General features: G+C 40.5%; 1 protein-coding gene across 1 annotated transcript; it reads right to left on the bottom strand.

The window, feature by feature from the left end:
- Positions 1-16,744: 16,744 nt before the first annotated feature.
- m17 (IL-6 subfamily cytokine M17) lies at positions 16,745-18,305 on the bottom strand. The gene is made up of 3 exons (XM_041899464.1): positions 18,227-18,305; positions 17,697-17,845; positions 16,745-17,483 (listed from the first exon to the last, which is right to left on the bottom strand). The coding sequence occupies exons 1-3, from the start codon at positions 18,282-18,284 to the stop codon at positions 17,007-17,009; spliced, it is 684 nt and encodes a 227-aa protein (XP_041755398.1). The 5' UTR covers positions 18,285-18,305; the 3' UTR covers positions 16,745-17,006.
- Between the last annotated feature and the right edge of the window lie 19 nt (positions 18,306-18,324).

Raw genomic sequence — 18,324 nt, 5'->3', positions numbered from 1 at the left:
TGGAGAGCTTTTGAACTTGGCCTAACGTTATATCCTAATTTGACTTTGGTGCAGGTCATGTTGTTCTTCACGTTACCGTCTCTGGTAAACACACATTATATCAAATAAAATCTAAGTTTATTTGTCACATGCACAGGATACAGAAGGTGTAAACGGTACAGTGAAATGATTACTTGCATAGTGGAGTCTTTTGTTTAGACATGTAGCTAGCTAGCTAAACAATTAACCATAATCCCAACTCATAACGTTACTACCCTGGATGAATCTGCTGGTAGCTAAAACTAACCAACTAGGTTCATTCAATGTTAGCTAGCTAGCTAACATTAGGCTATAACTAGCAATGCAAATGGCTCTGAGATAAATAAATTAATATTACTACACAGATCATACACGTAATGTTAGCTAGCGAGCCAGCCAGCTAACGTTAGTTAGCTAGCTAACAGTACGCTTTAACTTGCAATAAAAACGACTTTCTGACAAAATGAGAAACATATAATATCTGAAAATGTAGCTAGCTAGACTCTCTTACCCAATTTGTAAGTCGCTCTGGATAAGAGCGTCTGCTAAATTACGAAAATGTGAAAATGTGTGTACATGGATGAACGCTTCTCCCTCTCTGTCACTGATGCCATGGTTGCTCTTAGTTTGAAGATGTAATCCGGAGACAGGTGTTTTACACAACAGCCTTCTGTGTGTTCTCTTTTCGACTACCTCCGCATATTTGCAATCAAACGCCAGAATTTTCTCCATCTCCTTAGCTATCACTCTGCTTTCACCAGACATTCCACTGATTTCAAAACTTGGTCCTCCAGAAAGTGGATAGCATTAGCAACACTTTTGCAGTCTTTTGTGATATCTTTAACAAAAGCAGCGTTAGAAAGGATTACCTACACATACTGAGCAGCTAATGTTATAGACAGAAGCGGGCTACATGGCAGACATATCTGAATTCATCTCTCGGCATGTGTGCAAAGCTGTCATCAAGGCAAAGGGTGGCTATTTGAAGAATCTCAAATATAAAATATATTTTGATTTGTTTAACACTTCTTTGGTTACTACATGATTCCATATGTGTTATTTCATATTTTTCATGTCTCACTATTATTCTATAATGTAGAAAATAGTAAAAATTAAGAAAAACCCTTGAATGAGTAGGTGTTCTAAAAGTTGACCGGTAGTGTATTCTCAACAGTAGAATAACCCTCAAATTGCAAAGGAAATTGCATTTAAGACTACCTTTATTCCATTTCTCAGTCCTTCAGGTTGAACCTCTCAGTGACAGTGTTGTAGCAGTCACAGCAGAACCTGATGTCCATTATTTTATTCTGCATGCACACTGTGCCCATGGTCGTGTGGGATACGCATCCCCAAGGCCTCCTTTGGTTCCATTTTCACACTGACACAAAAAGTAATTCCCATTCCCATTCCCATTACGTCCACAAAGCTAAAGTAAATATCCAAGATGTGTAGAAGGGTAAAAAGGCTTGATTGGTAATGACGTTTCAGACAAATGGACAGTCCAGTATTCACTGTTCGCCTGCCCGACAGCTAGCAGTGTGTCAGATGGTGGTTGCCTGTCATGCCACGTCTTGTATGCTGCCTCTATATGGTCTTAACTTTCATTTTAGTTGACGTTCCACTCTTTGAACCCTCCAAACAGTGCGTTACATTATTCCAACTTGGAAAATTGTTTGAGGTGCAGTATAGTGTAAATTTGTCAGGTTGTTTTTGCTAGCTAGCTAGCTTTGTTCAGTTCAAGGGATGTGAGCGCCAAATTATGTAGACGCCCAAATATGCACAGTTAGACCCAGGCAATACCCACACAACATGTTTAGGCAATACGCATGCGCAAAATATGAAATCGGCTCAATGCAACACATGAAGCTACTTCAAGCTAGGCAAAGCAGCGATGCCTATGCTGACCCTGTCTATTAACAGTGACTGGAGACAGGAACGGCCACAGCGTCAGCGATTTGAATGGCTGGAAAGGAAGACATGAATACCCTGGCGCCTTTCCTGAGGTTTTGCATAAAAAACACCAGAATCACTGAGAAAAACATTAGATAACAAAAAATTATGATTTTCTTTTGGGCTTTTCATAACAGCTTTTTTTTATTAGATTATCACAGGGTAAACAAGGCCTACCCTGCCTACACTGACTGCACGTCACTGACTACGTTCTCTGACAAACTATTAGAAAGCTCTGTTTATGGTTTGATTTTGGGTTGTTATGAGCTTTTGATCAGGTGAAGGTTTAAGCTTCTACTATCTAGTAGCTACAAATGGATTGCATTGAAAATATGGATGAGTAACTATGCAAATATACACAGATTAACAGTAGGTATGTTATGAATTTAGCATGCTGTTTTGGTGACAACCTGTATCTGTCACAATATATTTTTTTATGCAAGAATATAAACAATGCAATAAATGCTATCAATCAATAATCAATTAAATAGCAATGCAATAAACCAGTAATAATATCGCAATAAACAAGCAATAGCCAATCATGCAGCTCTATGATTAAAGTGCATGCAATTCATCTCCTAGTATACTGTATCTATGACACTGTGTGGAATGAGCTACAAACATTTGCACAAGGAAAACCAAGAGCATGCATCTTCTATCTATACCATCACAAAACTGTTGTGCTGCCACTGCCATCAATTTGGAATCAAAGGTTCGATTTCCATGTGCATTAAAAGGTTACTGACCAATAGAAACAAAGTACTTATTGCCAATGCCATGTTTAACTAACCAGCCTAGCATACTGGTACTGGTATACAACATAGCATACTGCAAATTTACTTGAGCTATGGCAACACCTTCCTGATATTGAGATGGTACTTTCAAGTCAAATGTGCATCCGACTTTTACAAAGAATGAAACCTTCGCAGACAAGCATTTGTTGACTGTTAGAAATGGGAACAATGATAATCCCCCCCATATATATGAATGTTAGCTATGCATGTTAGCTGTCTTAGCATTTGAATATCCATATATTGTATGTTTGTACTGTAAAATAAAATATTTTAATTCCTTTTTTTGGGATGTTATTGTAGCGAGGAATAATGTAAATGATTTGACCTTCTCTTTTTATTGGGATAACATTAAAATAGAAAACCACTCACTAAAAAGGTGTATGATTTTGGTATTAATTTGAATGATAATGTAGGAATTACAGGTTTTTACAATTCTCAGATAGCCTTGGAGAGAGATCTAGAATGAAACTTGAATTAGCTTTAAGCTTAATCGACATCAATGTGCATTTGTGACCGACAGGCTCAAATCGGTCTTATGTAGCATAATTTTAAATTGTGTTTTTTACATTGGATAAAAGTAGAGACTCAGAACTACAAAATGGTATATCATACACTATAGTTGAGGAACAATGGGAAAGTAATTTTGCTTTGAAAGTTGATAAAGTTGTAAACTCACTTTTCAGAAAATGGCCTTTGAATCTTTTTGTACTACTACTAGAGCCCTTCTTTGTGTACACCCATTCAGCATCGTTCACACCCTCTCAAGCTTTAGCCCCACCCATATCTTTAAGGTTTGATCCGAGCTTTCTCTACTAACAACAGAAGTCAAGCACCCAAGCTAACTTGCTAGCTACTTCCAGACACAAATGAACAGAACAGCTCACTGAACATTACTCGCCCTAGCAGAGCTGGTAAGGCTGTTATGTTATCCAGAGCGTTCGTGACTGCAACTGTGCTGTCAGATTGTCTGTTCGTAAATTCAAAACGTGTCGCTCTCGGAGCGCACACCGGACGCTCTGGCCGATGAGTAGGGTTGATCCGAACGTTCTGACCTCACAATGGCAGTCAAGCACCCAAGCTAACTGGCTAACATTGGCTGCTAGCGACTTCCAGACACATAATGAGAGAACATCCCACTCTGACCATTTTACTCTCCCTAGCAGAGCTGGACAGGCTGTTTTCATGTTATCGAGAGCGTTGGTGACTGTAACTGTGCTGCTGGCAACAATTTAATTATGCTTTTTTGCCGACTTTTACTGACACCGGCCATATTCAACGGATGTTGAGCGTTCGTAAATTCATTAGTTATTCTGCGCTCTGGCACACTCAGACGAGTGTGCTCTGAAATCGGAGTAGATGGCCAGACTGAATTTCCGAACTCACCCGAAATGGTTACTTGCATAGTGGAGCCTTTTGTTAAGACATGCAGCAAATGGCTCTGAGAAACAAATAATAAGGTCATACACGTAACGTTAGCTAGGGAGCCAGCCAGCTAACGTTAGCTAGCTAGCTAGATAAACAATGAACCATAATCACGACTCATGACGTTACTACCCTGCATGAATCTGCAGGTAGCTAACCAACCAGGTTCAATGTAATCTAGCAACCATTAGGCTATAGCTAGCTAAGCCAATGGCTCTGATGTGGGGGATTTATTATTCTCATAATTGATGGGATGACTAACTTAGAAAGAATGCATTCTAGACTGGGCTGATGTAGGTTTTGTCACCTGGCAAGCTGTGATTGATGTGAAGAGCTGTTTTAGGGGGTAAGATAAGATAATAATTTGTGTCTCCAAATACTAGACTATACTAGTCCTTTGTGATCTGTGAACCATCCTTGGACGTAGGAATGGTGTCTAGGGGAGCTGGCTCTTCTCACCATGACAGGTTGTTATGATAAGAACTTATGCCTGGCAACAGGGGTGCGCCAACGGATTGGCTGAGTAAGTCTAAACCACGCTCAGTCTCTACTCTGATAGGCCCAGCAGAGAGCGGGAACTGAGAACTGTCAGAGTATTTGAGGAATAATCTGTAACAATGGATTAGTTCTCTGTCTGCCCTGCGAGGTATTTCAGGGAGCCCGTATACGAACCAACATACTTATCATACATACATTTTGCATATAATAAATTTAGCTTGGATTGAAGATCTCTTGATTCTTATTCCAATACCAGATTTGAATTACGCAATTTCTAACACTGATATACGAATAATAAGGTCATACACGTAATGTTAGCTAGCGAGCCAGGCACCTAACGTTAGCTAGCTAGCTAAACAATTAACCATAATCACAACTCATTACGTTTCTACCCTGCAGGTAGCTAACCAACCAAGTTCAATGTTAGCTAGCTAACAGTAGGCTATAGCTAGCCAAGCAAATGGCTCTTTATGTCAAAATTAGAAACGTGTAATATCTGAAAATGTAGCTAGCTAGACTATTTTACCCGTATACATCATTCATGGATGGACGCGTCTCCTGTCGAATGCCATGGTTGCCCTTAGTTTGAAGATGTAATCCGGAGACGGGTGTTTTCTCCATCTCCTTAGCTATCATACTCTAATTCCACTGATTTCAAAACACGGTCCTCCAGAAAGTGGAGAGCAAAAATTAAAGCTGCGTTAGACAGGATTACCTAGTGTGGGGATCTAGATGTGATGCCTATCTTAGAAGGAATGCATTCATGATTAAACATAATGGGTTTGTACTGTACTGATATAAATTGTTTCACATAACAAGCTGTGAATTATGTGAGGAACGTTAGGGGGTAGGATGAGATAAGAACTTGTGATTCTCACAGACACATACACGAACACTGCCTCTTTGTTAAACTGCGCTCAAGGACATGTACTGCAAAAAGGTGCTGACTCTACAAGTTGTGATGATAACAACTTATGCCTGGCAACAGTGTGCAACAGTGAAGCGCCAAGGGGCTGGGACCAGCCTGTGCGCCAACGGATAGGCAGAGTAAGTCTAAACCACGCTCAATCTCTACTCTGATTGGCCAGCAGGGAGCGGGAACTATCTCTGTCAGAGTATTTGAAGAAGAGCCTGTAACAATGGATCAGTTCTCTGTCTGCCCTGCGTGGTATTTCAGTGAGCCCGTATAAGAACCATCATACTTATCATACATACATTTTGCATATAATAAATGTAGCTTGGATTGAATCTCTTGATTATGTTTTCTCTTATTCCAATACCAGATTTGAATTACGCAATTTCTAACGCTAGACATACTGACTCAAATAGACAGAAGCGTGCTATATGGCAGACCAATCCAAACTCATTTCTCGGCATGTCCAGCCCACTCATTATCTCAGCCAATCATGGCTAGCGGGGAGGTTGCTGTCTTTTTCTTTGGCTAAACCAACTAGGCTCTTAATTTTACAATTTTATTTGTATTTACAGATGGCATACAAGTTTGTTACTAAGGCACAATAAAGTTCACATGATCGAGAAGACATTTCTGCCAAAAAACGCATTTTGATAAAAAAAAAAAGTTTACATTCAAACGGCTCTCCTGTGAAGTAGTGACCCGCAACATACGCCTAGTTTCCTGAAACAGGTCACAGTTACAGTACCAGTCAAAAGTTTGGACACACCTAAACTATGAAATAACACATATGGAATCATGTAGTAACCAAATAAGTGTTAAACAAATCCAAATATATTTTATATTTGAGATTCTTCAAAGTAGCCACCCTTTGCCTTGATGACAGATTTGCACACTCTTGGCATTCTCTCAACCAGCTTCATTCAGTAGTCACCTGGAATGCATTTCAATTAACAGGTGTGCCTTGTTAAAAGTTAATTTGTGGAATTTATTTCCTTCTTAATGCGTTTCAGCCAATCAGTTGTGTTGTGGTAGGGGTGGTATACAGGTAGGGGTGGTATACAGAAGATAGCCCTATTTGGTAAAAGACCAAGTCCATATTATGGCAAGAACAGCTCAAATAAGCAAAGAGAAATGACAGTCCATCATTACTTTAAGACATGAAGGTCAGTCAATACGGAACATTTCAAGAACTTTGTGTGCAGTCGCAAAACCCATCAAGCGCAATGACTGGCTCTCATGAGGACCGCCACAGGAAAGTAAGACCCAGAGTTACCTCTGCTGCAGAGGATAAGTTCATTAGAGTTACCAGCCTCAGAAATTGCAGCCCAAATAAATGCTTCACAGAGTTCAAGTAACAGACACATCTCAACATCAACTGTTCAAAGGAGTCTGTGTGAATCAGGCCTTCATGGTTGAATTGCTGCAAATAAATCTCTACTAAAGGACACCAATAAGAAGAAGAGACTTGCTTGGGCAAAGAAACATGAGCAATGGACTTTAGACCGGTGGAAATCTGTCCTTTGGTCTGAGATTTTTGGTTCCAACCGCCGTGTCTTTGTGAGACGCAGAGTAGGTGAACGGATGATCTCTGCATGTGTGGGTCCCACCGTGAAGCATGGAGAATGTGGTGTGGGGGTGCTTTGCTGGTGACACTGTCAGTGATTTATTTAGAATTCAAGGCACACTTAACCAGCATGGCTACTACAGCATTCTGCAGCGATACGCCATCCCATCTGGTTTGCGCTTAGTGGGACTATCATTTGTTTTTCAACAGGACAATGACCCAAAACACACCTCCAGGCTGTGTAAGGGCTATTTGACCAAGAAGGAGAGTGATGGAGTGCTGCATCAGATGACCTGGTCTTCACAATCACCCGACCTCAACCCAATTGAGATGGTTTGGGATGAGTTGAACCGCAGAGTGAAGGAAAAGCAACCAACAAGTGCTCAGCATATGTGGTAACTCCTTCAAGACTGTTGGAAAAGCATTCCAGGTGAAGCTGGTTGAGAGAATGCCAAGAGTGTGCAAAGCTGTCATCAAGGCAAAGGGTGGCTACTTTTAAGAATCTCAAAAATATATTATATTTTGATTAGTTTAACACTTTTTTGGTTACTACATGATTCCATATGTGTTATTTAATAGTTTTGATGTTGTCACTATTATTCTACAATGTAGAAAATAGTAAAAATACAGAAAAACTGTTGAACGAGTAGGTGTGTCCAAACTTTTGATTGGTACTGTATGTAATTAACCTTCTCAAAAACCTTTAACTCCCACATACCTCATATACTGTATTCCCAGACATCAGTCATAGCATTACTCCCTCAATCATAGTGCTTATACTGTGGTGAGGGGGGTCTCCCTTACCTTAGCCAAACATGACAAACACCACAGACGTCACTGCCCATCTAAACTTTTTTCCATTCATCTCAGGTTGTTCTCTCATAGTGCGCATGCTATTGCAGCGACCAGCAGCAAAGTGTTTCTCCATTTGTTTTTGTTATTTTGAATTTTACCAGTTTTAGATTATCTGTTTTAAATCACTGAATACAATGATGTAGTAGATACATTCAATAGAAAGGGCAGTGTTGAACTCTTCCTCTAATTGCTTTCGGGAACATGGCATAGCAGCCTTGTTTTTATAGTGGATGGTGTTTCACCTGGTACAAAGTTTGCAAGATCTTTCCCATTCACAATAAATGGATCCAGTACAGCAGGAAGTTTTCTTCTTCAATGGAATAATCCCTACAATGCCAATCCTCCCTTGGATCTAATCTACCCAAACGTCGATGCATTTGATCATAATAATGGGCAATGGGATTCTACCAGCAGGTGAGAAGTGGGGAAAGAGTGGAGTTCAGGAAAGGGCAAAGCGTCAGTCTCTGTCACGCATTCTCCTACCCTCTATCATTCTAGCAAATGCCCAGTCTCTTCGTTACAAAACTGATGAACTGCAAGCCCATGTTCGTTTCCAACATGAATTCAGAAATCCCTGTATACTGGATCTCACGGAGACATGGTTTAAGAATATGGATTTGGACTCTGAGCTGGTGACTGACAGGTTTGGGGCGCCTATACGCTTGGACCGAGAGGCCGATGTTACCAGTAAAACACTGGGTGGTGGTCTGACAGTGCTTAATTTGAGCCGGATCCTGCACCTCTCAGATTTGGCTTTGTTTGTTCCGTCACCTATTTGCCCAGATCCGGTACCTCTCACGGCATGATTTATTAATTATTTCACTGTTCAAACTGTAAACATTCTTATAAAAGCGATCAGCATTAAATCAAGTTGCCTCCTCATTATTTCTCCCGCCCCCCAGAAAGACCATCATGTAAATGCGCGGTGATCCTTTTTTGTAATCATCCTATCCTGCCACACTGATTCCAGACCTGCTCTCTTATTTGTACATAGAGGTTATGGGGAGGGCCAGTGGGGTAAGTAACTGATCTTTACACAGGTCTTGGTAGTGGTGGTCAGCTAGTGAAGAGGTCCCTTCGTAATCACATCACGTGTAGCTCAGTTGGTAGGGCATGGTGTTTGCAACGCCAGGGTTGTGGGTTCGATTCCCATGGGGGGCCAGTATGAAAATAAATAATGTATGCATTCCCTAACTGTAAGTCGCTCTGAATAAGAGCCTCTGCTAAATGACTAAAATGTAAATGTAGCCTAGTCGTCTCCCTACAGAATTTGAATCGTGGGAAAGCCAAATAAACCATTGATAAGAAAAGGCAATCAAGTTTCAAAAATCCAGAGTCCAAAAATCCAGAGAAAGATGGTGAATGGAACCCAGAACGAGCCAGAGAACTGTCAGTGCTGGGGGAGAGGAGTGCACTGCCCCACAGCTCCCCGTCTCCCTCTCCCGCTGAGCCTGATGGCGATGTTAATCCCGCCAGTTCAGCATCACCACCGGAACCTCCACTAGCTAGTAGGCCTACTAGCGAGTCAGACTCAGCGGGAGAGGGAGACGGGGAGCTGGGGGAGAGGGGGACAATGCATCCACCGACGAAGTGCTCAGAGCAGGTGCAATTTGCAGTTCAAGAACAAGCAAACGTATAACCCCTGGCTTGTCATACAGAATTCAAAGTTGGGCTGTACAACATGCAAAAAGCTAGGGAGCTGTGGTCTACAAACGACTGGAGGGATTAAACTAGCAAAAGAGTGGGTGGAATGTACAGTCAATTAACATCCTATGCATCAGATGTAAAAAAAAACAAAAAAAACAAAGAGCCCTCAGAAAATGCCTGAATCAAGGCGCATTTGGTGGCAGTAAGCCTTGTAGACAAGGCTAAAGATGACACCCAGGTTAACACTCAAAATGGAGAAAGAACATAGACACTACAGCCAGAGTCTTCAGAACAGCCTTAGAAGGAGGCTAAACACATGCCCGCTCATGGCTTTGAGCAAGAAGTTGACTCTCAGGAGTTAAATGGACTTGACATGGGGAGAGTCATTGTGGGAGGTTTTGAAAACTAAGGTAGGACTTTTTTTTTTCCTTTACCTTCACAGCACAGAACAAGTCTGTAATCTGAATATGTGCTTCATATTATCACATAGGCAGGAGGCATATATACTGTATCCTCATATGTGTGTTCTGCTGTAGCCTATATTGATTTATTGGAAGTTATATTCCAATATTGTGATGTTTGTTGAAAATTATATGAAATTCAGGTCTTGTAAGCCCCACAGCGGGTGTTCTGCAGTGTCATCTAAAAATGTTGCTGTACATTGATGTCTAGAAAATTAGGCCATAAGAAATTCGGACTTGTGTAAGCCCCGCAGCTACACTCAAGTATGTGGGCATACTGCAGTGATGTCTAAAATGCTTTGAATTAATTAGCACCTTGGAAAGTGCTGTCCGTTTCACATAGATAGTAGGCTACCTGGCTGCTACGTCTTGTTTGACACTTTTCTTCTCAATGTATTCCGGTACCTCAGAGCCCCACGGATAACCACCCAACTCCCCCCTCACTATGTGTTCCGGGACATCCCGATGTACAAATTAAGCACTGGTGATGGAGTGTCTTTATGTGAATGAGCACTGGTACAAAACGGTAGCCTACTGGTTAGGGAAAGACTATCCACGAAGGATGTTGAACTGTTATCCGTGTCATTGTGGCCCCACTTTCTGTCCTGGGAATTTCGTTAAATATTTGTCATCGTGGTTTGCATCCACCCTAAGGCAAATGAGAGTAATGCCGCAAAGGTAATACTCCAGGCTACGCAGAAATTACAAACAACATTTCCAGATGCCCCAAACATCATCCTTGGGGAACCTAACTTTGAGAACTTCCATCAGTACGTCACATGCCCTACCAGAAATAACAAGACCCCCCCTTACCCCCGCTGGGCACAGCTGACCATAACTGCATGGCCCTTATCCCAGTGTATCGCACAGCCCTGCGGAGGGGTGAAGTGCTTACTTAGCGGATTAAGAACTGGACTGACGATTCCTCCCTGACCCTACAGGAGTGTATTGACTGAGTGTACTGATTGGGACATGTTTAAAGACTCTTGCCGATATTGAGGATCTCACTGATGCTGTTAGCTCCTGGGTTTCATATTGTGAAGATGTAGTCATCCCAGATAAGGTGGTGAAGGTGTACGTACCCCCAATAATAAGCTACGGGTTAGCAAGTCTCTCAGGGTTATGTTAAACAGTAAGATACATTTATAATGGTAACCTTACTGAGTTAAATAGGCTGCAGAAAGAGGTGAAATCAGGAGAGCTAAACAGATGTATAAGGACAAAATTCAAAGAGATCTTGGTAACAATTTAGTCTCAGCCTGGGAGGGTATGAGAACTATTGTGGGGTTGCAGGATAAAAGTAAGAAGAAAGTGTCACTAGATGGTTTTAATTCTGATAAGCAACTGGCACAGGAGGTCAAGTTAGTTAGTTTTACACCGGGACCTGACAATATAGGTAGCCGCCTGCTCACCTCCTGTGCAGAGCAACTAGGCCCTATCTTTAATTACATCTTTAAGTTGTCACTCAGCCAGCAGAGGGTGCCAAATCTATGGAAACAGTCTACTGTGATCCCAGTTGCCAAGAACAACCACCCAAAGGTTTTTAATGACTACAGACCAGTCACCTTGACCTCCTTGGTCATGAAGTCCTTTGAGAAGCTGATTAAGAAAGAGCTTCTGGACAAGACACAGCATCTTCTTGATCTGTTTCAGTTTGCATATTTGCATAGATGCTACTGTCACCCTAATTTACCTTCTATGCAAACATCTAGGGTAGCAAAACTGATGCCAAGTTATTCTTTGTTGATTTCTCATCTGATTTTAACACCATTCAACCCCACCTGTTAGTGAACCAACTCACTAATAATTTTGGTGTAGACTCTCATGTAGTGGGCTGGATCCTTGACTTTCTAACCAGCAGAACCCAGAGGGTGAGGGTGAATGGGTGACTGTCAGGGGAGCTGTCATCGTCAACAGGCTCAACCCAGGGTTGTGTCCTCTCACCACTCCTCTATATCCTGTACACTTATGATTGACGTAGCCAGTACGAGAACCGACACATCCTGAAGTTTGGGGACGACTCTGTAATAGTCAGTCTCCTTCAGTCCAATGAATTTTCCCATGGCCCCTGTTGTTGATGATTTTGTACATTGCTGTGACAGTGCATTCTTACAGTTGAATGTGACAAAAAACAAAGATAGGTGTATGAATTTCAGGCATCAATCCCCTACCCTCAGAACACTATCATCAAAGGCCAGGTGGTAGACAGTGTAGACAACTACAAGTATCTTGGCACATTGATTGACAATAAAGTGAACTTTGAGTGTAACACTGACATGTTGTGTAAGAAGGGCCAGCAACACCTTTTCTGTCTCAGGAAACTGGCAAAGTTCCAGGTAGACAGGGCCTTGATGACTCTGTTTTATGTCATTCATAGAGTCTTGTCTTAAAATTTTATTTGCTGCTACGGCAACCTTGGTGTAAAAGCAAAACATGCCCTAGCTAGAATAGTGAAAGTGGGCAGTAAGATCGCAGAAGTCCAGCAGAGTAGTCTGTCTCACCTGTACAACAGAACAGATAAGTGGTGAAGAAGGCAGAATCCATCCTGTCTGACTGTGCCCATCCTCTACACCAGTGGTGGAAAAAGTACCTAATTGTCATACTTGAGTAAAAGTATAGATACCTTAATAGAAAGTTACTCAAGTAAAAGTGAAAGTCACCCATTAAAATAGATTCCCCACTGTTAAGACTAACAGGGTACAAGCACTCCCTTATGGCCATTGCCCTTTTGAATACAGGGAAGATAAGGAGGTAGGGGTGATGTTAAGGATGACAATGGTAATATGTTGTTGATGATGATGAAGGTGATGTTGCCGTTAATGTTTTTTGGTTTTTGTCAGCACATTGATGATATGTTGTTGACGAGATGACCTAAGATTGCACAGAGCACTTTACTTATTAGGCAACTTTGGCTTGCTTTACTTTTGTGCTGCTGCTAATGTGGATCACTAGTAGGACTACTCTATATATTAGTATTGATGGCTGTGAGCCCTATGACTTGATGGACTAGCTAGACCATTGTATTCACTATAACTGTGTGTCATTGTGATCCATGTGGATTTTATACTGTATGTTCAATGTTGTTTTTTATCCTCCTTTGCTGCAAAACCAAATGCCCTCTGGGACAATAAAGTTGAAAGTTGAAAGTTGAACTTGAACATACTGACCTAATTGTATTGTGTGCATTCTTGTAAATGAGCAGGGATTTACCATAGTTGACTGTAATTTGGTTTTATTTGTAGTTTTCAGCACAGTACATTACATTTACATGAACAACTCTCCCAAAGGAGAATACTCCTGCAGACTTCCTGGTTCTCCCATAAAATTTGCCAAATGTATCTGAAGGGAGTTTTTCTCTGTCTGTTCCTTGTGAGCTGAGTGACTTTTAGCTGACTGTAGCAGCTTTTATCATCCTCCCATTTTCCCTGTATATATATGACTTTTTGCCTCATTTTGGATATAGAAAATAACATAATAAATAGAAAGCTAGTTAGTGCTTAGGTTCACCTAAAGAATGATGATTATCAAGTATGTTTCCATCACAAAGGGAATCTGTGTTAATAACCTTTTATTCCAGTAACGTTTTAGGATTTGTTGCCCAGACTTAGCCACTTGTCTCTTTAAATAAAGTTCTGGGTTAAAACAGGGAACTTGATTCATGACCTAGAGTGTATCCCTCCTCAACTTCCAGTTTTGCATGAGCTCGTGATCTAAGGAAAGCCTAGAATATTTCTGATGGCATTTGTCTATACCGCTTTTTCGGATTGTTTTCGACAGATGCTCACTGTTACCAAACTATCAGTTACATTCATTCATGTGTCAACTGCAAACACATTTACTTAACAACCTTTATCCACCCAAGTAACACTCACGCAACATACTTTGGTTGTAATTGGCACCTGATAAAGTAAACTGACAGTCTATTGATAATTAGTTTGATATAGAATGTTTGAATAATAATATAAACTCTTGTATTGCGTGCCAGTACAGATGTGCCTTATATGGTGTGATGCAATTAACCATTACATCTATGTGAACACATCACCCCAGAACACACAGATAATCTGACCCATACACACCCACACCTTGTGACTGGCCAGACAGAAGCCCGCCAGTTTCACAAAATCTTTCCTATCAGATGCTGTGCTGTCTTCAAGACATGCGTCATTGTGAGATGAGATCACAGACTCAGTGTCTCAATTGCTTCCTGGTTTAGAACAATCTCTCATGTTCGGACTACTGTGTTGAAGTTTTGCAGTCTAAAGTTAATATCACAGACTTTACTTGAGCACAGCCTGCGAAAAACATTAAGTGAAATTAGCTTACAAAACTATAAAAGTGACTCAGATTTGACAAAAGACATTCATTTTAAAATCTCACAGTATTTACAATAATACTGCAGGGCAATATTAACACAAGTTAATACATTCTCCACACAAATAATATAACTACATATGTTAGTCAAAGTTTATATTACTCCCAACGGAAGCTTCCCACTTGGCACAAACTGGTTGAATCAACGTTGTTTCAACGTAATTTGTCAACGTATTGTGACGTGGGTTCAACATGGAAAATACATTCGATTTGAAAAATGTAATCAACATTAACTGTTGTTTTGAGGGTGAAATTTCAACCACAGGATTATGTCATCATGGTAACCAATTTTCAACATAGACAAACCTTGTGTAAAATATGTTGAATTTGTACCTTTGTCATACACTGAGTGTACAAAACATTAGGAACACCTTGCTAATATTGAGTTGCACCCCCTTTTGCCCTCAGAACAGCCTCAATTCGTCGGGGCATGTACTCTACACGGTGTCGAAAGTGTTCCACAGGGATGCTGGCCCATGTTGACTCCAATGCTTCCCACAGTTGTGTCAAGTTTGGCTGGGTGTCCTTTGGGTGGTGGACCATTCTTGATACGCAAGGGAAACTGTTGAGTGTGAAAAACCCAGCAGCGTTGCTGTTCTTGACACACTCCAACCGGTGTGCCTGGCACTTGCTACCATACCCCATTCAAAGACACTTAAATATTTTGTCTTGCCCATTCACCCTCTGAATGGCACACATACACAATCCATGTCTCAATTGTCTCAAGGCTTAAAAATCCTTCTTTAACCTGTCTCCTCCCCTTCAACTACACTGATTGAAGTGGATTTAGCAAGTGACGTCAATAAGGGATCATAGCTTTAATCTGGATTCACCTGGTCAGTCTATGTCATGGAAAGAGAAGGTGTTCCTAATGTTTTGTACACTCAGTGTATATCACCAATGACACTATTTAGGCCTATATACACTGAGCGTACAAAACATTAAGAATGTTGTAGAGTCCATGCCCCGACGAATTGAAAGTGTTCTTAATGTTTTGTACACTCAGTGTATAGAATTTGTGAAGTCATCAACAGCTATTGTTTAAATTCAACCAAGGGTTCAACTAAAAATAGACAATACATATACACCTAGGGTTTCAAGCTTTGGTTGATTTCAAATTGAATCTTCAAGTCAATAATTCATATGTTGGATTCACGTCTCCATCTCAACCAAAAATTTAAGTTAAAGAATAGGACTTAATCAGGTCAAATTTATTATAATAATATGCCATTTAGCAGACGCTTTTATCCAAAGCGACTTACAGTCATGCGTGCATACATCTTTTTTTGTGTATGGGTGGTCCCGGGGATCAAACCCACTACCTTAGCGTTACAAGCGCCGTGCTTTACCAGCTGAGCTACAGAGGACCACTCTGTAGCTCAGCTAATTTAAAATGCATTTAAGTTTGATTTTATTTGATTTAATCCAATTCTTTCACTTAGATTGTTGGTTGAGATGGTGTGTGAATCCAACATATCAATTATTAATTTGTAGACAAACTGGATATTAAATTGTGTTTAGTTGTCAACACAACCAAATATCAACATTGTAAGAAGATGTATATTCTGCTTGGATAGATCCATCTGTGCAGTTTGATTTTATGTAGTCCTATTCTTTAACTTAGATTTTTGGTTTAGATGGAGACGTGAATCCAACATATAAATTATTAATTTGTAGACAAACTAGAGTTAAAGCCATACTAAGTCGGTGGCACAGATGGAACTATCCAAGCAGAAGATACATCTCCTTCAAATGCTGATATTTGGTTGTGTGACTTTTGCAATACAGTATATAGCCCAAATGTAAGGCTGTCTTACAAACTAATGTAACAGTATTTATTCAACCTTAAAATGAGTAACACACCCATGGCCACGTTGAGGTTACTCTAACTATAAATGTCTTCTACAATCATAGAAAGCATTCATGTTCAAGATAGCATGCAAAGATCCCAGGTCTGTGGAGATCTTCACAATTGCTATTATAATCTGCACAGAATCTCAAACAGCATCAATCACTTGCACTATGTACTTTTAATGTAATCTCAACTGCAATACAGGTCATTTGGTTGTGCTATTAGATGAAGCACAGTGATAACACATTAAGTTGTTGCATAAATACAAAATATCTGACATTTTATTCCCATTTGAGCTTTGTTGTGCTTTTAAATAGTTGAAAGTGCAGCGATAACACATTTAGATGACAAAAAAAGTATAATCTGTTTTTCATTGGAATTTGGTTGCGCTTTTAGATGGTTGAAGGCATATCGATAACACATTGGGAATTCAACCAACTTCTGGCTGTCTTTTTGAGTGGATGATTAAAGATTGAACGTCACAACCAAATATTACACAAATGACGATGTTGAAATGACGTAGTATGCCAAGTGAATTATTGCTGCCACTGAAAAATATTGGCCGGCCAGTTTTTTTTCAGTGGCAGCAATAAGCTTCCATAAGTTCTAAACAAGTGTACAATAAATAATAAATAAAATAAATAGGAAGTCGGCCTCAGAACAGTGCATTTGTGTCTGCAAATGATGTCCTCCTAGTGCACACTTGGCTCTTTAGGGTCCTTAATTCACGTGTGACCCGTGACAGGAACTCCTTGAATCTCTTTAGAACCACACAGCCATAGACCTTCTGCTGGAACACGTTCTGGGAGGGGGGTACTGAAGTCGGTCCGTCTACAGGTTCAGGTGGGATGGGCAGGTTTGGAAAGAAGGTTTGGTAAATGCAGTTTATTTGATTGGCCAGACCATTGGTGCGGTTCTGGGCAGTAGAGAGTTTGCTCAGCAGTGCGCTGGAGGGTGGCTGTAAGTCTGTCTGTTGCTCAGTGACCCTCTTCAGGTGTGGTAGGAAAGCCTTACAGTGGGAGTAGATGCTCAACATCCGCTCTGAGGGATCAAGGCCAGAGATGTTTGGGTCAGGAACGTTGTTGATTGACATCTGGCAGAACAGCTCTGACATGTCTCCTTGACTGACCTTCTGGATATCAATGAAAAAAATATCAAATTAGTAGAAGTTCTTGGTAGCACTTTTACAAAAGCCAACAGGTAGCTTATAATCCATTATGATTTGGCCATAATGTAGCTTAAAAGTAGTTTTACATTTCCCATTAGACTGGGCATGATTCCTTCATATGCATGCTACATGAGGCTATAATACTGGACAATATTATGCCTTGAATTTTCTACTTACGTATGTTTTTAAGAGGTCCACAGATTCCTTGTGTATGAGTTTGGTTAGCTTCAAACTTCTTTGTAGGGAACTCCCACACGGTTGCTTCCTACATACTACTCCAGCACTAACTGAATCAATGGCAGCAACCAGTAACAGAGAGAGCAATGCTGAGGATCAAGGTGAGACAATTAAAACCATGACACTAACACCTATATCACAGACCTTAGCATTGTTACATGACAATCTAAATTAGAAGTATGAAGAAGTTCTGAAATATATATGTTGCGATAAGTAGCTGTGGTAACAGGACACAATAAAAGTTGAGTGGAAATATACTAAGTTTGTAGCTGTGCACTGAGTACAATCATTCATACACAAAAACAAAAATCAATATCCAATCATGTGCACAGCATCATTCATTCAATGTCTGCACATTGATACTGGTGACATTACAGCAAGTAAATTACAGTATCCAGATGGTTGAATATATAGTTATTCACAGTATATGAAATATCGCAATAATGGTTTTAAAATTGTATTTTACTTACTTCTTGCTGCTTGTGATATGGACAGCTGAGGACACATATTCTTTACATGACCACTCATTTCCCATACAGTGACACAGGCCAAGTGTCAGACACAGACT

This window comes from Coregonus clupeaformis, chromosome 15, assembly GCF_020615455.1.
Source record: "Coregonus clupeaformis isolate EN_2021a chromosome 15, ASM2061545v1, whole genome shotgun sequence".
Taxonomy (NCBI): Eukaryota; Metazoa; Chordata; class Actinopteri; order Salmoniformes; family Salmonidae; genus Coregonus; species Coregonus clupeaformis.
Note: the sequence above shows the minus strand (reverse complement) of the source record. Positions and strands in the feature narration are given on the sequence as shown.